Here is a 24438-nt window from a genome sequence, read left to right as displayed (position 1 = left end):
AGGTTGTAGGCAACATGCAGGAACAGTTTAATTTCTAATTAGAAAATGTTTGTGTGAGGGAAGGGCTGTTGTAATTGCATTCCAAAGGCGTTTTCAGGAATATGCTGTTGGTACCCAAGTGGGATGCCTTTGTAGTCTTTTATGTGGTGTTTGATTATTATGTAATTTAAAAAGCATTATTTCTGAGTGTATTTTGGATGGCAGGCTGTTATTGTTTAGTTTATTCTCTGCTGTTAATTCATATTAAAAGCTCAGATTACATCAACTAATTATATTTTGCTTGTGATAAGGACAAACTTTGCCAGGATTGTTTGCTTAGGTGTAGAAAAGTGCCTTAGTAAGTCAAGTGCTTCCATCTAAAGTGGTAGGAAATATTTCCAAGGTGACTCTTAAGGGCTGCCTGCTTGAATATTCAGTTATTAATTTCATGTACTGCAATTTAAATTAAAACTCTTCTTCCTGTGCTTGCAGATATGTGGATTCTCTTTTGTGATGTATATTATGTGGGGACATCTTTTTATGGCGCCAAGAGCGTTACATTTTGCTTTGCTTTATTGTATCCTTATGTGTTGCCTAGTTTTCAAATGAGCAGTGGCTTTCAAAGGTGGCCAGAGATGGAATTTGCTACAGCTGTAACTCTGACCTTTGAAAGTGGTAGCAATTAATTACCTAGCATTCCTTCTTTATGATAGTAGTGGTGGCAAAAGCAAGATGAGGCTGATTAAAGCCATCTTCAATAAATGAAAAATTAGCACTTGTTTTACAGAGAAAATTCTTACTAGAGATGAAAAAAAAAAACCCCAACCCCACCACTATAGAAATCTCACTTGCTGAAGAGTTCATTTTTATATTTCATTGCAAACCCACAAAAAATTCTTTGGCCCTTTTAATCACAAACCCTGAATGCAAGTTTTGAGTATACCTGAACCAATACAGCCTCTGTAAAGTGTCTCTAGTCCTCTGTACTGAGATCTTCTTTTCAGTGGCAGAAGACTGAAAATACTTGAATGGGTTGATTTGAGGAAAGGTGTTTATACTGTGGGGTTTGTGCTATGCAGGTGATTGCTCCTTGTTGTATAAGTAAGCAGGTGAATGCAGTGTACATATTTGGGATAAGAACCATTCTGAAATATTAGAAGGATGATGATGAGTTGAGCTTAATACCCTCCCCTGGAGCTTGGATTTTTTTGAACTGGGATAGAAATAGCCTGTCCGTCCTAAAATGCTCTGTCAACTCAATTTCATGATAATATCTAGATCCCTAGGCAGGAATACATTCTGCAAGAGGTAGAGAAATATCACTGTGGAAGAGTCTTACAGATTTTTTTCAGCCTGGAGCACAACCCCTATTTCACTCTTTCAGGCCTTAGAGAGGCATGCATTGTTCTTGGCAGAGTTCTTTATTGGTGTACTGGTGGAGAGGTTATTTGCCTTGGTGTCTTGTTTGGTGTGTTTTGGTGTTGTTTGTTTTCAGTTTGGTTTTATTTTTACATTGAAGTTTTCTGTGGATTCTACAGCATTTTATTTCCATCTTTGCACTGTATTGTAGGTCCAGCTCGCTGGAACAAGTTTACAGGCTGCTGCTCAGTCCTTAAATGTACAGGTAAAGACAGTTTCCTTCTGCTGCTTGTCCTTCTCTCGTTCCAATCTGCATTATGGTCCCATTAAGTTTTTAACCTATGATGTATCGCTCTGGTTTTTCATTCTGACTGCTCTTGCAAGTGAATAGGCAGGAATGAATAGTAGTTTTACAACTGTAAATCAGGCTGACAATTACAAGCATTCAGAAATTTGAGTTGTTTAAAACATGCCCTGAATTTAACTTTCTACTGAACTTCAGTCAGGTGTTTTATCATGAAAACTATAAAACCCCAGGGTTATGTAATATTCTTCCATTTATTTGGTGATTTTGAACATAGCAAGCACTTACTTTCTGGTAGCTGAATATAGGAGTATAACATGAAGTATGTAATGTGGGTAGTGTAGATTGCTTGTGTAAATAACACAGTGATTTCAAAATAAGTCAGAGTAATTGTTTAATGTGTGAGAGAGAACAAAACTTTCAAACTTGTTTTATGATGCTGAACACTTCAGTGTATCAGTTAACATGCCACTTCCTCTCAGTACTATATTAAGGGGCAAGGGATGCAGTTTTATTGAAAACTGGTTTCAGTATTGCCTGTTATTAAAGAATGTAGGTAATGCATTACATGAAATGCAGTAGAATGTGGACCCACTTATACATAATAACAATTTGGAAAGAAGAGAAGGTATAGTGACCTTCCTTTCTAAGAGGAAGGAGGCAGAAAATTGCTTTGGTTGCCATGGTAAACTTCCATCCCTGAGAGAGATGTTGGCAAACAGGCTGTATCTCTAGTGCAGAGTGTTTACAGTCCTGCGCTGTAATTATCGCTCAATGACTGGCAGAATTAATCAGAGCCTTTATGTTAATTAGCCTGCTCTGCAGTCCCTAAAACAGGTGGTGGAAAATATGCAAATCTATGCAGAATTTTAATGTTCTGCATAACCAGTTTTAATTATCATAAAACTCCCTCAACCCTCCTCGTGCACTTGCATTTCCTCCCTCATGTCTTCACAAGTTCTTATTCAAAAGAAACCAACAAAACAAAACCACACACACAAAATTTCCAACCTCCCCCCCCCATCTTTTAAATTAATCAGCATTCAATTAAATAAATTTTACCTTTGATTATTTAAAAGCACTGTGTATATTATGTATTTCACTGCAGGTAGATAAACCTGTGAGGATTTCTTAAACCAGTTTCATGCAAGCCAACAGTATGACGACTTAGAGGTGCAGGGTGCAGATAAAAAAAGGGAAGCAATCTCCTTTCCCTTGTCCCATTGTTCAGGATTTTAGGCAATGAATAATTTTAACAACCTTTTCTTTCTTTGTGGTGAAAGGTAGTGTCAGCTTCTTTTGCATTGTGCAAAATTAAATGAGATCTGAAAATAATGCCAAAGAGTTACAAAGGACCTGGGAGTCTCTTTGTTTTGTTTAAACTGCATTACCTACAGACATGTTTGAGCAATCCTAGCATATAGAGCCATGGCTTAAATGCACTCTTAAAATAAACCCAAGGGCTTTTTGTATGCAGATGAAAGATTTTTATTGTGCAGTGTTGAGATAGCAGTGTTATACATTAACATCTGTTTTACACTATAAAGAGTTGTTTGGTTTTTGTTGTGTTTTTTTTTTTGACTAGTCTAAATCTAATGAAGAATCTGGGGACTCTCAGCAGCCAAGCCAGCCTTCCCAGCAGCCTTCAGTGCAGGCGGCCATACCCCAGACCCAGCTCATGCTGGCCGGAGGACAGATCACTGGGGTAAGATTTACCCAAGTACGCTGCAGTAAACCTCCTGTCCGGCAAATGATTGCAGTATCTACAGCAGTCCCTGCAGAACTCAGTGAAGGTTATTGTCATTTCCTTTAGCACAGGAGGAAACTTGAGTGAAAGATGAGACAGAAAATGTCTTCCTATAAAAAAAACCTCCAAACTTTTGACCTTTGAGGTTTGTTGCAACGTGTTTGCTTAATTAAAAAACATTTCTCTCTGTTCTGAGCATCTGTCTTGAGTCTACAATGAGATTAGCGCCTGGTGCATGTACAAATAAAGTCAGTGTCATCAAAAGGGATTTCAGTTAGTCTTTACATTTTTTTTTGGCAACATGAAACATGGGAGCACAAGACTAAATCTTAGCAGGTAGCTGGGTGAAGAACAGAAATCATGGGAACTGCTGACACAAATTCTTCCTCTTCTCAAACACATTTCTTGTTCAGCAGCTGTATTAGTACTTGCCTTTAGCCTCTTCAGCCTGGTTTTAGCCTACTGGTTTTGAGGGGTTATTTTAATTGCAAGGGAGTAAATATATGGAATGACTTGTTTCAGGATTACCAGTGTTTCTGAATTGTTGTAAAGGCTTTCAGTTATCTAAGAGCAAATTTCATGAATGGGCTGGTTTGATTGAAGAGTTTGCCTCCATGTAATCCCCTTTGCAGCTTTAAGAGTTTGCATGCTAATAAGGAATTTTGGGCAGTTGCTCCAGCAATGTATTTATGATATGAAGCATTAGGTTAGATCATCTCTACACTTAAATGAAGTGATACCTTAATTTCATGTTCAATCATGAAGTCTTCTTGGATGCTAGTGTGTAAATGTCCTATGTAGCTCTTGGTTACTTACAGTGAGGGTTCTAAAAGTGAGACTGTTTTAACATGTTATTAATGCCTAGCATATTTTACTGGTTTTCTCATTTTCATAAAATGTGGGTTTGCTTGCATTTATCATTGTCTGCAGCAGTGAGACATTCAAAACTCCAGGTACATATGGATTGTAGTAAACATGGGCATCAAGATGCATTTACATGTGAAGGAGGGGTGGCTGCCACCTGTTTCACAAAGATAATGCATGTTTGGGAATGGGAAGTGATGTAGACTTGCCAATGCTACTAAACAACAAAAAACAGGCAGATGGGGGGAGACTTGGAGAGAAACAAATGGAGCTCATGTTCTTTACTTATATCTTAGGGTATAAGGGAAATGATGGAATATGGCAGGGTTTCATGCTAATGTGAAGCAGCTGGGGTGTTATCAGTTTGTTCAGTAGCCATAGCCAGCATTCCTGCTTTTCATTCATCTGGCTAATCACTTGTGTTCTGCTGGGTGTATATTTCCTTTCAAGTCCTGACAAAATTGAGTCTTTTCTTCTGCTTGCTACTTGATTACCTTTTCCCTGAACTTCTTGGTAGGATTGTGAAGAAAACTTGAGTAAAGTTAGGTTCTGTAGGTTCCCGTAGGTGCAAATGTTTGCATTCATGTGGTTTGGTTTATGTCAGGTCTGTGGTAGATTGGTTCCTACACTGTGCTGGGTAGATAGTTGTCCTTACTTGAGGCCAGAGTCATTGGCTAGTTAAAGGCTGAATCGTAGCAATAGTTCAAGGAATGTCTGGTTAATACAACTAGCAATGAGCTAGCTAATGGCTTTGTAGCTGAAGTGGCTCTTTCCATTATTAATGGCTGTGTTTTCTAATTATTTATAGCTCACGTTGACGCCAGCCCAGCAACAGTTATTGCTACAACAGGCGCAGGCACAGTTGCTGGCGGCTGCAGTGCAGCATTCAGCCAGCCAGCAGCACAGCGCTGCTGGTGCCACCATCTCGGCCTCTGCTGCAACGCCGATGACGCAGATCCCTCTATCTCAGCCAATACAGATTGCACAGGTGAGCCTTGAGGCTTGAGAGGGTGGAAAATAGGAGATTTGACTAATTGCATCATTGAACCAATACTTTTATTCCTTATTTAGTGAGTTGCTATAGTTCTGTATCATTGAGTACTGCTAGTCTTTTCTCATGTGTCCTTAGAGCAAAGAATGCATACCAGATGCTCATCAGTTCCACAGGGCTTCTGAGTTTGTTCCTGTGTATGACCAGATGCTGTATTTTCTGGATTTTTCTCCTTGCAGTTAGCTTGAGAATGGACATTTGTCAAAAGCTGTACCAGTGGGAGGAGATACCTATGTATCACAAAGGATACTTGTTAGATCCAAAGACCAAAATAATAGGAGCTAAAGAAAAGGCAGTTTAACTTGACACATTTTTGTGCTGTTTTGGCTTGGTGCTTAATGCACCAAGTTCATTTACTATGAATGGGGACTCTCTTGTGTCTAGAGAAAAACTTGCCAGAATGAATCTGGTGTCAGAATCTGCCCAGTTTTATGGGCCACTGATAAAGACCTATTAATTCTGGAGATGTGCTTGCCAAGGAAGTTTTGCTTAACTAGAAGCAGCAAAGATCCTCCTGGGTTTTCCAGGTTTGGCTTAATGCAGTGTGGGAATGCAGCACCACTGTCACTCTGATTGGCATACATGCTACAGAAACTCCTTAGACTTCCAGACATGGGTAAGCAAATGTACAAGCATAGGCATCTTGAGTACTTATAGTAGGCACTTGTCTTGATGCTGAGGTCCATCTTACCATAGATTCAAGTTCTCAGTAGGCAATATTTCAGTTTGATTAGGTTAGCTGTCCAAAGTATGTTGGGTATGTAAACTCCAAAGTTGCAGCTTCTTACAGTGATCAGGTTATTAAGACTCTTGGATGCTTTCTATTCAGAACTATTTGTGCTTATATTCAACTGGGATGAAGTATCTGACAAGTGAAAATAAAAGCTAATTAAGAATGGAAATGATAAGTTATCTGTGAAATCTGTTGGTGAAATCTGCTATTCCTTTATTGTGTTCATCCACTAGCTGAATAGCAGCCCAGGTGTGCTATTAGTTGCTTAGCTGAAATGGCAAACTTCTGTGGTGTTGGTGTAAAAGTTCTGACCTCTCTGGTTGTCTTTGAAGAGGCTGGAGTGATGCCATATCACATTAGAAAGGCCAGTACTGCTGCTGCCTGCTGACCCCTCATGCAGAGCCTTTTAGTGCACTGTGATGAGTCATGTGACTCTTCTGGCAAAGGGTCCAGCTTCAGAATCATAGAATCAATAAGGTTGTAAAAGACCTCAGAGATCACCAAGTCCAACCTGTCACCCAACACCTCATGACTAACTGAACCAGAGCTTCAAGTGCCACATCCAATCCCCTCTTGAACACCTCCTCTGATTATGATCTTGGTTTGGAGAGTAAGTTGTTCTTCAGACTGTAAGAGCAATGTTACCTTGGCTGCTCCACTTTGTCATGTCTTTACCCTCTGCAGGTAGAATTCCAAGATGGCATTAGCTAATCTACATTCAAGATCATAGAAGCATTGAATCAGTGAGGTTGGAAAAAACCTCAGAGATCAAGTCCAACCTATCACCCAACACCTCATGACTAACTAAACCATGGCTTCAAGTGCCACATCCAATCCCCTCTTGAACACCTCCAGGGACGGGGACTCCACCACCTCCCTGGGCAGCACGTTCCAACGGCCAATTACACTTTCTGGGAAGAACTTTCTCCTTACCTCCAGCCTAAACTTCCCCTGGCACAGCTTGAGACTGTGTTCTCTTGTTCTGGTGCTGGTTGCCTGGAAGAAGAGACGAACTCCCACCTGGCTACAACCTCCCTTCAGGTAGTTGGAGAGAGCAATAAGGTCTGCCCTGAGTCTCCTCTTCTCCAGGCTAAGCAACCCCGGCTCCCTCAGTCTCTCCTCATAGGGCTTGTGTTGATCTGCGCACATGTGCCTCTTGTCTTCCAAGTGTGCAGCTTAAGATGGCAAGGTCTGCTTCAATAAAGTGCAGGGCATTAAAACAATTACTAACTTGAAGACTCCATGAAAAATAGTATGTGATCATGTAGCACAAGGGGAGCAAATTAAAATTCCACTACTTTTTTTTCTTTTTCTCCTTTTTTCTTTCCTAAGTACTTAAGTGATTGACCCTGCTATCAGTTCCTTTTAGGGTAGATTATTTCAAATACATAAATGTAGCTTGGCTGAATCTTGTCAGCTTCTTCCCATGGTGAAAGTGCCAGGCATAATTTGAGCAGGTGTTGGATGTAATTTGACATTTTATGGCAAACTTCTACCACCTAGATGCATAGGTAGATGGAGCACCACGCTTGTTGATCCATCTTGACAAGGATTTATAAACAGTACTCAGCTTTGTTTGTGTTGCTATTGTAAATATATAGCTGATTACACAAATAGCTGAATGTTTGCTTTAATTGAGGATTTTTGAATAATCAACTAGCAGGTCTCTGCAGCAGGGGGCTTACCATACTTATTTTAATTAACTAATTGCACAAGCATGACTTCTTTAACATGCACTGCAGTTAACATAAAGCAAGATTGTCCAGTTCTGGGCCCCTCAATTTAAGGAGGATATTGAGACACTTGAGCATGTCCAGAGAAGGGCAATGAGGCTGGGGAGAGGTCTGGAGCACAGCTCTGTGAGGAGAGCCTGAGGGAGCTGGGGTTGTTTAGCCTGGAGAAGAGGAGGCTCAGGGGAGACCTCCTTGCTCTCTACAACTCCCTGAAGGGAGGTTGTAGCCAGGTGGGGGTTGGTCTCTTCTTCCAGGCAGCCAGCACCAGAACAAGAGGACACAGTCTCAAGCTGTGTCAGGGTAGGTTTGGGCTCAAAGTGAGAAGAAAGTTCTTGCCAGAAAGAGTAATTTGCCATTGGAATGTGCTGCCCAGGGAGGTGGTCGAGTCACCATCCCTGGAGGTGTTCAGGAGGGGATTGGACGTGGCACTTGAAGCTATGGTTTAGTTAGTCATGAGGTGCTGGGTGACAGGTTGGATGTGATGATTTCTGAGATCTTTTCCAGCCTTATTGATTCTATGGTAACATGTTAGTGCTGCTACTGGGGTGATGATAAAACTGTTAATAACAATTTAACAAGTCTTGGGGTTCTTTATAAACTTCAGTTGTTTTCAGGGTTCGCAATCAGTGTTTATATGCTATGAACTTAAGAATTATAGAGATGCTGAAGTTTGTACTGAAGTGTCTAGAGATAATGGCATTAATTTTAGACCTTCAGATGATATAAAAAGTATGTAAAACACAGCTAGAAAAACTTCCATGTGTCAACACAAAAGCACATGGCAGATTATTCTGCCAAGGTAGGAGCTGAATTGTTCTGATGTTTCTGAAGTGTTAGGCAGCACCAGAAGACATGCCTCTTTCCCCAAAAGCCTTTCCAGCTCTTTAGATGTGCTTCTGCCAGTATATAGATTTTACCGTTGAGACCAAAAAGATCAGCGTAGGAAAACAGTGTCGGGGTTGTTTGCATGGCTGCTCTTGAGAGATTTATTGTAATGCTACAACTACCTAAGTAATAAAAGTTTCCCAAGGTAAAAATCAAGTTGGATTTCAAATGGATGTGTAGAGCTGGTAGGGCTATTTAGGGATGATTAGCCTTGGAAGTATCGTTTCCATCCTGCATTACAGAACTGTATTTCTGTATTTAAACAAGACTCAGCCAAGATACCACTTACCAAGGCAGATCCACAGAGTAAGATTGCTTATACCAGTTATCCCTGAGGCCTCAATTTAAAAGCTGTTTTCTCATATTAAAGTGTAAGAGTCTGATGATGAGAGCTGTCATGTCTTAGCTGGGTACCCTGTGTTAGGAATACTATAGTCTTAAACAAAAAGCTCTTCTCCTTTGATCTTACAAATACACTGAAGCTGTTTCTTTCTGTTCTTTCTTGTATGTAGCTCCATTTCCTATGGCGCTTCTTCAAATCATCTGAGATCTGCTTGGTCATCTGGGGAGGGTTCATTTGTTTGCTTTTTGGTGGGGGGAAGTTTTCAGTCTGTTTTTCTGTCCTTACTTTTTCCTTCATAAAAGGAAGCTCTCCCAACTCTTCCTTTTGTCTTTCTGCTCTCTCTTACCCACCCCTATTTTCATCCTTCAGCCTCACTTCACATGGTGTTTAGAGCCTTACTCAGCTCGCCCTACTCTTTCTTCTGCATCTAGTCACTGCATCCAATTCAGGATGAGTCCCTGTGTCCTGGAAGGGTCTGTTCAATCTGCAAAGATAACCAGTAGAGCATTGAAAAATCAATGAATAAATGAGTGGATGTCCATGTCACATTAGGCTCAAGAGTTAAGAGGTTTTTAGTAACTCTGACCAGTGTAACTTCATGATATCAAGTCAGAAGAGAAACAGAGTTTCTGGGAAAAATTGGAGTGGTTATCACACTTCTTTAGGAAGGAAATTGTCCTGGATTTCACAGGAATGATTGCAGTGTTAGTCACTTTTTCTGAAAACAAACAAGACTCTTAAACAGTTTTAAATATACTCTGTTGCCCTGGGGGGCACTTGCAAAAATGCTGCTGTCCTCTGATCAAGTGGAACATTCCCTTTCTTACATTATTGCTTGGTCAGTCCATCTGGTGTCTGTCTACCATATTGTCACACTGCCTGCTTGTGACTTAACATGACTGAATTGCATAAGTAATTGATGGCTAGTGTCATTGTAATGCAGGTTAAATAGTCATTTTCTTATAGTGCATCTATATGGTCTCAGGTTTTTTTAGTCCACAGTCTTTGTTTCCACTCATGACACTCAGCACTCCTCTTCCCTAGGAGATGATTGTTGAAATTTTGAAGTCTTAGGTTAACAGTTTTAAAATTAAGTAAGGTTATAGAAAGATAACTGTGTTCTACATATGATTACATTGTGCAAATGAAAAGTTGTTCTTGTTGATCTCTCTTGATTGATTGTTCATCACCATTTCCTCTGCTGGCAGTCAGTGGCCTTCCACATACACCCGCTGAGAAGCTTGCGTGTGTGCTCAGAAACCTGCATCAGTCAAAAGGGATGGAGGCTGTTTCATTGCCCTGAAGTTGCAGGTCTTTGCTAGTCTGGCTCACTTTAATTCTAGTATGTTAGTTACTGAGAGAATTGGTGGAAGTGGCTAACTGCAGGGGTCCCAGTTGACTGAGAGCTAGCAAAAGTGGCACCTACAAGAATGGCCAGGAGCATCTGGAGAACTACAGACATGTCAGTCAGACCATGGTGCCAGGGAAAGTCATGGAGCAGGTCCTTCTGAGTGCCATGTGCAGCATGTACAAGACAGCCAGGCAATCAGGCCCAGTCATCATGGGTTCATGAAAGGCAGGTCCTGCTTGATGAACCTGATCTTCTTATATGACAAGGTAACCTGCTTAGTAGATGACAGAAAGGCTGTGGACGTAGTCTACCTGGACTTCAGTAGAGCCTTTGATGCTGTGTTGCACAGCATTCTGCTGGGGAAGGTGGCTATTTATGGCTTGGATGGACTCTTCACTGGGTTGAAAATTGACTGGCTGGCCAGGCCCAGAGAGTGGTGGTGAATGGAGTCACAGGTGGATGGTCTGGATTGATGGGCTGAGGCCACTTTTAGGAGGTTCAGCAAGGCCAAGTGCTGGGTCCTGCACCTGAGTCACTTCAACCCCATGCCAATGCTAGAGATTTCAGGAAGTGTGGCTGAAAAGCTGCCCAGTGGAAGGGACCTCAGAGCGTTAATAGACAGCTGGCTGAATATGAGCCAGCAGTGTGCTCAGATGTTCAATGTCAACAGCATCCTAGCAGTATCAGGAACAGTGTGGTCAACAGGACTAGGGAAGTGATTGTCCCCCTTGTACTTGGCACTGGCAAGACTGCACCTTGAATAATGTCTTCAGTTTTGGGCCCCTTGCTGCAACAAAGGCATTGAGGTTCTGGAATGGGTCCAGAGAAGGGCAACAAATCTGGTGAATGGCCTAGGCATAAAAGTCCTATGGGGAGTGGCTGAGGGAGCTGGAGCCATTTAGTCTAGAGAAAAGAAGGCTCATGAGAGACCTTTCTTACCTCTTTACAATTACCAGAAAGGAGGTTGTAGCAAGGGCGATGTTGGTCTCTTCTCCCAAGCAGCAAGTAACAGGACAAGGGGAATGGCCTTAAGCTGTGCCAGGGGATGTTTAAATTAACATTAGGAAAAATTTCTTCACGGAAAGCACTGGAACAGGCTGTCCAGGGAAGAGATGGAATTGTTATGTCTGGAGGTGTTTAAAAGACGTGTAGATGTGATGCTTAGGGATACGGTGTAGCACTCGACTTGGTAGTGTTAGGTTATTCTTAGAATAGTTTTGGTTGGAAAAGACCTCTAATGTTTGGGCTTGATGATTTTGGAGATCTTTTCCAGCTGAAATGATTCTATGAGTTATGTTAAAATGGGCAGCTCCATTCGAGCAGCCAGATAGAGCTCTGTTCAGGAGCAAAATGACGTTGTTGACACCTTCTGATACAGCTGGACCCAGAAGAGAGGCTATCTGCAGAAAGCTACCCTGGGATCTGAGTTACTTAACAGAAATGGAGTTTTTTTGAAGGTTTTATGTTTGGTTGAGTTTTGCTTGTGTGATGGGAGGTTGTAAAAGTGTGGAACATAGTCCAGGCTTTAGTCCACCTGCTTGGTGGGGATTTCATAGAATCAGTAAGGTTGTAAGAGGCCTCAAAGATCATCAAGTCCAACCTGTCACCCAACACCTCATCAGTACTAAACCATGGCTTCAAGGTCCACGTCTAGTCCCCTCTTGAACACCTCCAGGGACAGTGACTCCACAACCTCCCTGGGCAGCACATTCCAACAGCTAACAACTCTCTCAGTGAACAACTTTCTCCTCACCTCCAGCCTAAACTTCCCCTGGCACATTTTGAGCCTGTGTCCTCTTGTTCTGGTGCTGCTTGCCTGGGAGAAGAGACCAACCCCCACCTGGCTACAACCTCCCTTCAGGGAGTTGCAGAGAGCAAGAAGGTCTCCCCTGAGCCTCCTCTTCTCCAGGCTAAGCAACCCCAGCTCCCTCAAAACAGCTTGTTCTCAGGAAGATGGAAAGATTTGACACATGTGTATGGATAGTTTTCATAGATTATCTTTTATGTTATCTTTTAGATTATCTTTATATGTTACCTCATATAAATTGTGTATAAATGTTCAGCTTTCAGTTACTCTTGTTGCTGTCCTGTTTGGAGAAGATGAAAAGGGGAAAAAAAAGCTACTTTGGGGGGGAATATTCTTAAGCAGTTCTTTGTGTTTTCATTCTGCAGCTAAACAGCCTGTTGAAGCATTTTTCTTGGTGGCTCAGTTTCCCAGGGCTTAGCATTTACATGGAGATCATTCAGTTAATTCCAGAAAATTAATAGTTCAGAACAGTTTAAATACATAAGAGTAGGGTTCTACAACAGTGTGGTGCTTTGGGTTGTTCCTTTTAACCTTTAATTATAGCCATGTTCATTAAGCTTATTGTATTTTGTTTCAGTACTAATCAAATGTATTTATTACTTGAGCTAGCCACTTCCTGAGATTTGACCTGCACAACCAGAGTACAAACTAGGGAGAAGTGATTTTTTTACTTTCCTGTTGCTGATTACAGTGTTGTTACAAACAAAAATAGTTCCCAGCCAATAAGCTCGATTTATCAACAGTGACTTTTTTAGCAGAGTTGCATACTCAAGACATAAGTCTGAGAATTCCAGGTTCTGATAAGTCTGAAGTATTTGAAAACTTCTGTGTTTAGTGGGGAGGGAGATTGGGGGGGGGTGTTGGGTGGTTTGTTTGTTTTAAAGCAGCAACAATCCTAGAAATATTTTTATGGGTTATTTGGTAAAGAGTTTTTATGAAGGACAATGCAACTTAAATTTGCCAGACTAAAGGATTTTCAGTAGCAGGATTGCTGTTGAACATCCACTTTAGTCCCTAAATGTTAGAAGGTGACTGATAGAAAATGTAGGTGCGTTGAGAGTCACAGCTGACTTACATGTCTAACACACAGCTCTTTCTTTTTCTTTCTCCTTTGTTTTTTGTCTGGTTTGTGATGTTTGGGTTGTGTTGGTTTTTTGTTTTTTATTTCCCCTCTCTTTTTTTGGTGTTTCTCTATTTTTTTTTTTTCTCCCCCTTCCCTGTTTCCTTAAGGATTTGCAGCACTTGCAGCAGCTTCAGCAGCAGAATCTCAACCTGCAACAGTTTGTGTTGGTGCATCCAACAACCAACTTGCAGCCAGCACAGTTCATCATCTCACAAACCCCGCAGGGGCAGCAGGGTAAGTGCTTCTTGGCAGCTTTTTAGAGAAGAGGAAACTGAGGTGGTTTGTACACCCTCATTAGCTGTTGAAGTTAGGAGAAATAACAGTATTGCAATTAGAAGATTCTAATAGGTTGTCCTTTTCTGAGTGTTAGACCTCAGCCTTTTCAAAAGCTCTATAGCTCACTACTCAAGGGGACCAATTCAAAGATCATGTCATGGGAACATCTGTTGGCATCAGGGCCTGAATTTTCTGGGTCAGGCTCTCAAGAAGTAAGCCTAATGGGAGAAGTTGGAGAAAACAGCTCTCTAAAACTCAAAGACAGAATCCTAGGATGTGGAGGCCTGGAAGAGGGGATACGTGTTATCGGTATTAGGTCAGTGCTAAAAGGGCTACAGAATTCTAAGACTGGAAAAAGATTGTAAAATCAATACTCTTGGTGGGAGACTAGAAAAGTCCTTAAGTCTAAAGAGGGTACAGTGAATTTTGTCATAAAGTGAAGTAGTAATTCCACCTTGGGGGAAAAAAAATAGACGACTTGCTTTTGTATAACAACTTCTGGATGTAATATTTTGGCTGTACACTGGGTACGGCTTACATGCTAAAGGCAAATGAAGGCAGTGGCAGGTGGTAGCATGCCAGACCACTTAAGAATGTTGTAGGGGAACTTTGCTCTAGAAACTAATGTGTTCAAGCTGCAATACATCACTGTACTAATTGTTGATACTCACAGAAAACTGTGTTTAGCCATGGCTTTTTACACTGATACAGTCCAGTGGTCCTGTTCCCTGCTTTGCTCTTCGACATGAACTCAGTTGTTCAACCCTGGAAATCCAAAGATTCTTGTTCAGAAGGCAATTCTTGTTGTGCTTGAAGAGTCCTCCAGAGCCTGGCTGCTCTATCAAGCAGCTCTGTGCACCTCCTTTTCTTCTGCTCCTTTCAATATTTCATGCGTCATTCCTTTTCTGTGCTATGGCTTGGCTAGAACCAAAGCGCTCTCACTGTGTCAGTGGTCTCACATTTGAACAAAAGCTTAACCAAAATTAATTTTCCTTGATTTAGGAGAGCTTTTATACCAGCATGGGTATAAAGTGGCTAAAAGGCTGTTCATGGAGGCATTAAGTGATGTCCTTGTTTCTTAAAAGGAAGCAGAACTTAAAGGCTTAACATTCGTCTGTAAGAAACCAAATTTCACCAAAACTTAGTTCAGAGGTTCTTTAAAAGAGGAGGCCAACCCCTTTTTTTTTTCCATTTAAATAATTTCCTCTAAGGAAACAGCAAGCACAAAGCATTGTTTTTAAAAACTCACTAGTATTGATACCTGCCTTCATTTTTCAGCTGACTTCTGCTGGCTTTCTGAAATTTCTGAAGATGCTCCACAAAAAAAGGCAACTAACAGGCAAATTATATTCATCGTTCAAAAGGACTTGTGTGCCTTACAGAAAGCAGGGAAGGCTTTTTGATTGTTTAAAATCTTCTGAAGTAGAATAACTACCAGAAGAGGTTTTTGTAGTACCTTTTTCAAGGGCCTTCTCTGAAAATGATTTCTTGGCTGCAATTTAAGACCTGCATATTGCTCTCCTCAGTGACGCAGTGTGTGTAGAAACACCATGTTTTACTGGTAATGTGCAGCCTGGACAACTGAATAGTACAAAAATGTAGGAAGATTTATATTCTGTATTCTGACCATAAGCCATTAGTGTGTGACAACCTTCCAAACCGAAATGCTTGAATGGATCTAATTTTCTTCACAAGCACCCAATGATAAAGCAACTTGTATGCCATAATACCCCTTATCTCATTTTTTGGTTTGGCTTTTTGCAGTATTTCATGGTTATTGTTAGAAGATCTCAAACAGTGTGTTGTTATTTATGAGCAAGATTGAGAAAGTGTGTGTTTTTATTTTGTTATTTGCTGCTGCAGCTGACTTTTCCCCCATGTTGTTCTTGTCCTATAGCTCCATTAGTCAACTTCATAAAATAATAAATGTTCTGAAGCATAGAGCTTCTTTTTAAAACCAGGAACATTCAGGGTTGGGGTTTTTTTATATCTCATTCATACTCTTTGCAGCTTTATGTGTAGATATGCATTTAATAACTAAGATGAAAATTCAGATTTATAGACCATGTATTCTGGAGGACATGCATTGCTTTACAGACCATAGGTGACAGGTAGTTGTGTAAATGAGAAACATTGTTTGTAATACAAGAGAACAATTCTGAGGGAAGTAAGTGAAGAACAAGCATTTGTAATGAAAAATTGTAGCACACAAACATTTTGTGAAGAAAAACTTTTTACTTGAAGAGGTGATGGTGTGTAGAGTAATGCACTCATCAGCAGTCATACTTAAATTCTTGGAAGGGGTTGATGTGACTGAAAAACAATACCTAAAATACCAAGAATCAGGATATTACTCTGATGTCTTTCATAGAATCAATATGGTTAGAAAAGAACTCAGAGACCATCAAGTCCAACCTATCACCCGACACCTCATGACTAACTAAACCATGGCTTCAAGTGCCATGTCCAATCCCTTTTTGAACATCTTCAGGGATGGGGACTCCACCACCTCCCTGGGCAGCACATTCCAATGGCCAATTACTCTTTCTGGGAAGAACTTTCTTCTCACCTCGAGACTAAACTTCCCCTGGTGCAGCTTGAGACTGTGTCCTCTTGTTCTGGTGCTGGTTGCCTGGGAAAAGAGACCAACCCCCACCTGGCTACAACCTCCCTTCAGGTAGTTGTAGAGAGCAAGAAGGTCTCCCCTGAGCCTCCTCTTCTCCAGGCTAAACAACCCCAGCTCCCTCAGCCTCTCCTCACAGGGCTTGTGCTTGAGACCTCTCCCCAGTCTTGTTGCTCTTCTCTGGACACATTCAAGTAATCACTTCATCACTCATAGATCACAGCAGCAGATGTGAAATTCTCCCCATAAATCCACTGCCATGTGTCTAACATAATCATCTTCCTTTTCCATGTGATTTCTTGTTATTCAGTGGCTTCTGTGAAACATATTGCAGAGTTCCTGTTTTCATGACTTGTAATAGGTACCATCATAACTGAAGGAATTGTTTCAAGCCTCAGCAGATATGCAGAAGATTGAATGGAAATAGAAATTTGAAATAATTTCTTACTTGGAGCAATTATTATCCCTATATTATTGTTAAAGTCACAGCAGGAAAGAAGCACCTTGTACAGTTTTTAATACCTCTTGTATCTAATAGATTTGTCTCTAGAATAATCAATTCAATATCCTTTGCTACAATTATAGCTGCTGCTTAAAAACATTACCCTCATCAGTTTGCCTTTCTGCTCATAAGATATTGCCAGTGAAAATCATATTGATGACTATCTGAATGGAGAGGGGAAATGGTACTATACTTCCTTTAAATTAATCTTGCAAACAGAAGCTAGGGTATGAGAAAACACTGCATCTTTTTTGTCAAGGAGGTTTAGAAGCAGTACTTAAAGTATCCAGAAAGACAATTGTGAAAGAGAAGCTAATAGCTTCCTGCATTAAAACTGGACCTACCCGTTCTGAAATTATTACTGTTCATTATTAAAAACTTTATTTCACTTGTTTATTGTAAAAATGTAGCCTGGGATGATGATAGCAGGTCAAATCTAGTCCTTTCTCTTCATGTATACTTGTCCTACAGACATTGAGTCTTCACTTGTATCATTAAAAATAATCACCCCAAAAGAACCCAAACCAAACACGCTTTTGAAACAGGATAGTGGATACTGAACGTTGGCACCTACCATGCTGGCCTCTGCTGAACCAGAATGCAGCTCCCTCACCCAGTGTGAGGATAGATGAGATACCTGAAGTTGCCTCAGATTCATTAAATTTGTAATGGAGAAATATGTCATCTGAGATTGCATGCCTGTGGCCCTTACAGGAATCCTCCTCAGTTTGATGGTAATATGCTGTGGGAACCAGGTGACAGTGCTTTGAACCCTCAATATGCACGTGAGGAGACCAAGCTCTTCATTGTCAAGAGACTCGTAATGACAGCACATTTATTGACACAGCAGTTGACTGAAATGTAGCTGACTCAAGCTCATTCCCCAGATAAGAGGGGAGAGCTTGGAAGAAGTGATTTGAATGATGACTCTTTTCCCTGTGTTGCAAATACTCATGACCAAGATAGAGGACAGTAAATAATAAGCATTTCATTCCTTTGAAGTATAGCCTTTGCTTCTAGCCATCCAAATGGCATCAATGGGTAAAGATGTTCACTTAAGTTGAAGTAGTGTGGTAGCACCTTTTGCATGGATCACTCAATTGATACACTTTCAAACTGCAGTTCACCAGCACGTTTGCCTTATGTTTTTCCACTGATCTCAAAGGGTCCCTGAATACTGCGCAAGGTGCAGCAGCTTAATGTCCCAGTGGAACAGGTCTGTAGGACTGTGTAAGTTACTACTTTTTCTTCTGTGTTGGATTCCAGTTCCAACTGTAAGTCCCCATTTCAGAAGATCTGGACTTGATAAAATGAAGTACCCCAAAGTGCCCAGAAGTTTTGTAGCATCAACAAAGTTAACAAATGGCACTGTATGTGATATGTGATGTGACGCCCTTCCATCTTTTGCAGTTGTGTCTTGTTGAACAAATTATAACTCTGTAATGGCTTTGTCTTGCAAGCTAACTTCCAGGATATGTGTGTGAGAAGATGAACAGCTTTGACAGAGAAAAAGCAGTCAAGCTCTTTGAAGAATTCCCTCTTTTGGGAGATCAGTTAGGGATGAATTATGTGTTATGCTTCTGGGCCAAATTTAAAGCAATTATACTGGAAAAATCTGCACTTGAAAGTTTGGTTTAGCTTTTGTTTAATTTTGGACAGTAAAAACAGAACCCTAGATCAGTCCTTGGGGACTGTTGACTGACAGGAAGAGATTTTTTTGGGGTTGGTGATTATTCATGCTATTCATAGACATTACAGGAAAAGTCCTGGATGATGGCAGATGCATTTACATTGACTATTAAAAAAACCAAACACATCAAATGCCTATCAAGTACCATACTTTTATCATACCTCTATGCAGTCATTCTTATGGATTGTCATGTAGCTGATCTGTAGGTCTTTCTCTAATGCAGTAGCCCCACTGGGGTCCCAGAGCCCAAAGAGGATTAGAAATACTACCTCTATTAAGTATACAAGTACAATATTTCTTGTAGATACAAAAAATCATGTGAGTTGGAAGAGGGCTCTTTCCTTCCCAACTGCTGCTTCTGCACCAGCACCTCTTGCTACTGGCCCTGATGCCAGTGCAGTGCTCCTACACATTCCTCTTGAGTTTTATACCCTAACCCTGGCTGTCACTGCCTTCTGGGTGACATTTAGCATGATTTGGGGAGAGAGTCGAGTAGCATAACGACCGTTCAGCATGTAACTCGGTTTGGTTCAGTAGTGTTCAGAGGGGTTTTAACTTTATTAAAATTGCAGTTAAATAGGCCAAGGTCTTTCTTGGGCACTCTAGCCATCAAAATCTGCTTTGAAATTGGGTGCTTATATTACTTTAGCCTTGTTTCATCAATTTAAGCCAAAAGAGGACTGCTGTCTTGACTCCCTCCTTCAGCTGTTGGCAGGCTGGCTTCACAAGTCTTCATTTAACACAAACTCCTGCTGGTTGGGAATGACCTTGGTCTCAAAGCCACTCAATCAGCCTGCATTCCTGTCCCACAGTAAGCTAGGCAATTCACCCACAAAGATGCTCAACTGTGCTGATGGCAATATGAGTCCATAAGGAAACAGTAAAGTTAGAAGTACCAGTATCTCAGCTGTTGAGTAAAGGTTTTGGACTTGCTCTGTATTTGGAAAGCTGTGCAATATGCCCTGTAAGTTAAGCCACTTCAAGTAGGAACCAGTAGTTTCTCCTCAGAAAATAAACCCACCAACCCACAAAAGTGAAGCTTAGAATAGTATAAGTCATGTCTGAAAAGAGCAGAGCTGCAGCTGTCCTCCCAAGGAAGCCCACAAGACCCTAGAGTGTGTGCATGGCAACTGTCTGAAAAGCCAGTAAACTGGTGGCAGAGATGCTTGCTTTGCCAAAACAGCATCACCCACGATCGTTACTTCAGTCAGCTGCAGGTTGAATTAATTCATTCTTACTCTAGTTTCTGCCTGAGATGCCTTTTATCAGTATTTCTCAAATAGGATAGTAAAAATATAAAAACTAAGCCAATTAAGCATGTTCAGAATATTTTATACTGTCCTCCAATGATAATTATTCCAGAACATACAAGTGAGAATAAAATGAGGAAGAGTGCAGCCATCTTGTGCTCTTCAGCAAAACCTTACTGCTGGAAAAGCATTCTCTGGGATTTTTGGTTTTTAGGACAAAAGGATAGTCCTAATTACTCTGATTACAGTCAAAAGATGAGTTAGTAACTTATGATTGATGGTGTGACCAGTGGACTAGTGGTCAAGTGTCATCACTCAGCTGCCTACTTTTTATTACATTGTTAGTCTGTCACTCTGTACTGACAGTTTGATGGCTTCCCCCTTTCTCTTTTAAGTTGTCAGGTAAAATTCACTGTCACTAAATGAAAGGCAAGGCCTCTTCACTTAGAGGTGACTGTTCACTAATTAACATTTGCATTTGGGCAGCTGAAATCATCTTCCAAATGAACCAAATATTTGGATTGCTTAAAGCGCCGCGTTATAAGAGCAGGTAGTTGTCTTGGAAGTTCCTTAAGCTGATCAGTTGCCTTGCTGTGGGTCTATGCTCTTCCCTGCTCTATGCTCTTCCCTGCTCTATGCTCTTCCCTGCTCTATGCTCTTCCCTGCTCTATGCTCTTCCCTGCTCTATGCTCTTCCCTGCTCTATGCTCTTCCCTGCTCTATGCTCTTCCCTGCTCTATGCTCTTCCCTGCTCTTCTCCATTCTTTATTCTATTCTAATTTTCAAAACCACAGCTGGAACATGTTGATTATGTGGTGCAAAGCAAATTTACATAGTTGTCTGTGCTGTGCTATTATGTTGCATAAGCAGCTGGTTATCTTCTGTAAGTCTTGGGCATTTTCATAGCAACATGTTCTATTTAAAATAAATATTCAACACACTGTGGAGGGAAAAAAACCCAACACAAAAATAACTGTAATATCCTTGTCAGGAGACAGTTCTGTAGTTGTGTATCCCTCATACAGGATATATTTGCTCCATCCTTCTCATTTGATGTGGTTTAACCCCAGGTGGTAACCAAGCATCACACAATTGCTTGCTCTCACTCCCTCTCTCCCCCAGATGGGATGGGGGAGAGAACTGGAAGAGTAAATATGAGAAAACGTGTGTTGAGATAAAGACAGTTTAATAGGCAAAGCAGAAGCCACACACGCAAGCAAAGCAAAACAAAACAAGGAATTCATTCACTACTTCCCATCAGCAGGCAAGTGTTCAGCCATTTCCAGGAAAGCAGGGCTCCATCACACACAACTGTGACTTAGGAGGACGGAATGCTGTAACACATGCATATTGCCTTCACTCCTCTCCTCCTTTCCTCTGCTTTATATGCTGAGTGTATCATGTTGAATATCCTTTTGATCAGCTGGAGTCAGTTGTCCCAGCTGTGTCCCCTCAGTGCACCCCCAGCCTACTCACTGGGGTGACTCTATGTAACCACTGCTCAGCAGTAAATAAAACATCCCTGAATTACCAACCCTGATTCCAGCACAAATCCAAATCGTAGCCCCCACACCATTTACTGTGTAGAAAATTAACTCTATTGCTGCCAAACTGAGTAATCAGTCTTATTTCCTTAACCTTGCATAGAACATCCAGTTTCTCACTTGGTATTTATGAAGTGCAAAATTTTTGTGCCCCTGACCTGTATTCTGCTAAAAGGTGAGTGGCCATCAGTCATGTGCTGTGATTGATTGGCCAGCTGATGAGCTGCAACAGACCAGGGCAAACTCCAATTACAGAATTTAGGTGGTACTTGGTGTTTTGTCCGTAGTGTTCATCTGTTGTGCCATTGTTCCTCCCTGGTTTTGGGAACTCAGTATATCAGAGATACCTATTAAATAGCTTTATTAGGCTCTTAAATTCTTATAGGAGAAGTTGATAGTCATAGCTAGGAGTTACCTAAAGAATAGTAGAAATACTTAACGCAATAAAATTGAGGGAGTCGACTAACTGTAGGTATATCTTTGTCAAGATGCTTACTGCTTTAAAGTGTATAAACTTCAGTGACAGGGGAAAAAAAAAAGTTTAAATAAAATCAAATTATTTCTAGTTAAAATACATACCTGTAAACCTGTATCTCAATTTCCTAATACATTTAATAAACCATACAAGTAGTACTGGGCTATAAAAGGATTTACTTATAAAATGACAGCATATTGTGTATACTGGTTGCGTCGGCCCCAACTGTTCTTTAATGTTGTCATCTTTCCATAATAGCAAGGTGTTTCATACATTTAGTGTAATGCTGATTATATTTGTACAATTTAAGCAGTGTTCAGTACCTTACCTGATCTTTTTGAAGATATTCTGTCTTTATTTCAACTAAAAGGATGTTATGCAGGCTAATTTAAGGAGGCTATTGAGGCACTTGAACATGTCCAGAGAAGGGCTGCGAGGCTGGGGAGAGGTATGGAGCACAGCCCTGTGAGGAGAGGCTGAGGGAGCTGGGGTTGTTTAGCCTGGAGAAGAGGAGGCTCAGGGGAAACCTTCTTGCTCTCTACAACTCCCTGAAGGGAGGTTGTAGCCAGGTGGGGGTTGGTCTCTTCTCCCAGGCAGCCAGCACCAGAACAAGAGGTCACAGTCTTAAGCTGCACCAGGGGAAGTTTAGGCTGGAGGTGAGGAGAAAGTTCTTCCCAGAAAGAGTAATTGGCCATTGGAATGTGCTGCCCAGGGAGGTGGTGGAGTCCGTATCCCTGGAGGTGTTCAAGAGGGGATTGGACATGGCACTTGAAGCCATGGTTTAGTTAGTCATGAGGTGTTGGGTGATAGGTTGGACTTGAAGATCTCTGAGGTCTTTTCCAACCTTATTGATTCTATGATCCTGTGATTCTATTTTGTCATCTTATGTGGTCTGCCTAAGGTTGCCAGAGAAAGTTGCTGTCTTGATAGGCAGCTGGAATGGGGTGTTATGAAGAGGAACAAGGGTGGTAAAGGAGCTGAGTATGTGGTCTTCTTTAGTATTCAGGTGTTGGATTTGGTCTGATGAGTGTTCATTTGGCTATTTTTATGGTTCCCTAATTCTTGATCATTTGTTCATTGCCAGAAAAGGTATACCCAAAATCTGCAAGATGAAAGGGGCAATACATGATTCCTGCACACAGAACTGGGATAACCTTGATCATTACAAACCTTCTGCAGAGGAGACTAATACAGACTTCTCTTTTATCCTTCTGTCACCACATGCACTTTGGGAAAATGCAAGGGGGTTTTGAACTGAAAATCCCAAAATGTGAATGCATGAAGTGAAATGAAGGCTGGCTTCTCAAAATTTGTATAGCTTTCATTGTTGGGCAAGAGCCTTGTTTCATGTCACTTCATGCTTTAGCCTTTTTACAATGACAAACTAAACCCACCCTTTTCTCTGTCCCAGGTCTCCTGCAAGCGCAGAATCTTTTAACGCAACTACCTCAGCAAAGCCAAGCCAACCTCCTGCAGTCTCAGCCAAGCATCACCCTTGCCTCGCAGGTAAGGCTTCTCTCTACAGTTCATGAGTTGCTTTAAAAGGATTTAAACTGTGGCAAGCAAATGGACCCTTTGTATTAGTTACCATAGTAGATACCCTTGCAGTAATTGTGAGCTTGTCTCTGTAGATAGATTCAGTATCAGTAACTTCAGTTTTGTAGTTTCTACCCTAACATGCCTCTTTTCGTGCCTTTAACTTTCTAAATTCTAAATATCTTGAGTTCAAGGCCACTAAAGGATAATTTGATTTATTCTAAGGCTTTCTTGGATAATCTACTAATTTGTGAAAATCAGAGAGGGCTGCCTAGGAAGCTGAAAAGGAGGATTACTGTCAAAAGGTTGCAGTGGTGATCTATCATTATTGCAGCCTTGTAGCCTTGTTGTTTTACTATGGTTGATAAGTCATTGCTAGTTGCCTTCCATGAAGTGAAGAGAATATTAGAAATGCATTAAAATATTCAATTAGATATATCTTAAAGTATTTAAGTTCTAAAGTTCTAGAACTAAGCTTTCAGGCTAAGAGAAGCAATTTTAAGGTTGCATATGCCTGCTAATTTAGTCTTGCTTTATTCTGGGTTTTGCTCTGCAGTTTAGTTACATGACTGCAAGCTGTTTCTCAAATACCATGTAACATCTTACAGTATCTTCTTGCCAACTTGGTTACATATAAGAGTTTTTTAGTCTATAAGATGCTTGAGTCTATCAGAGCCTTAGAAGACTGTATTTTCTATTATACCACCTATAGCACTTTTTATACACCATGTTGAAAAGTCTGTTTGTCTCATCTCTCTAGCTCATACCTGAGCAAGCAGCATGACTCCCTACTAAAGTTTATACTTGAATTACAAAGGCCTGCCAAAACTACCTAGAGAAAATAAATTATAGAAAGGTGATGAAGTCAGGAAAGAGGCACTGCAGTAATTACCCTCTGTGTTTAATGGAGATTAAAAAATATTAAACCCCTTTATGGTGGCACATACATCTGCAATCCTAGAAAGATCATATGTGATCACATTATTTCTCAAGTAATGGAGTTAGAGATCCTGACCTCCCTCTACCATCTGTTGTGCGCTGCAAAATACTGCACTAACCCAGGAGAAAAGCAACCTAAAGAGCTCTGTGAAGGCTCAGCGATACACAGGCCATTTCTTTCAGAGCACCCATTTCTGGACCTTTGCATATACTTTGCATAGTGCTGTAGAGTTGGCTAGACTTGAGCCTGTTCTTATTTCCCCTAAAGGAGTCTGCAGTTTCAGAGCTGGGCGCAAGACATAAAAGCATGAAGTCACCTTTATGT

General features: G+C 40.9%; 1 protein-coding gene across 5 annotated transcripts in view; it reads left to right on the top strand.

Annotated features, from left to right (window-relative positions):
- POU2F1 (POU class 2 homeobox 1) overlaps positions 1 to 24438 on the top strand; it is a 125896-nt gene that overhangs the window by 82675 nt on the left and 18783 nt on the right. For 3 of the 5 annotated variants that reach the window (XM_068144665.1, XM_068144668.1, XM_068144667.1), the window contains exons 4-8: positions 1550 to 1603; positions 3228 to 3347; positions 5062 to 5241; positions 13387 to 13513; positions 23050 to 23144. In XM_068144665.1, the coding sequence (XP_068000766.1) occupies positions 1550 to 1603; positions 3228 to 3347; positions 5062 to 5241; positions 13387 to 13513; positions 23050 to 23144 (576 nt within the window). The remainder of the gene's footprint in view (positions 1 to 1549; positions 1604 to 3227; positions 3348 to 5061; positions 5242 to 13386; positions 13514 to 23049; positions 23145 to 24438) is intronic. The other 2 variants (XM_068144666.1, XM_068144669.1) reach the window with 2 other exon arrangements.

Source organism: Melanerpes formicivorus, unplaced genomic scaffold, assembly GCF_026170545.1.
Source record: "Melanerpes formicivorus ecotype bairdi unplaced genomic scaffold, bMelFor1.0.p_v2 SCAF_11, whole genome shotgun sequence".
Taxonomy (NCBI): domain Eukaryota; kingdom Metazoa; phylum Chordata; class Aves; order Piciformes; family Picidae; genus Melanerpes; species Melanerpes formicivorus.
This window is presented reverse-complemented; position numbering and strand designations above follow the sequence as displayed.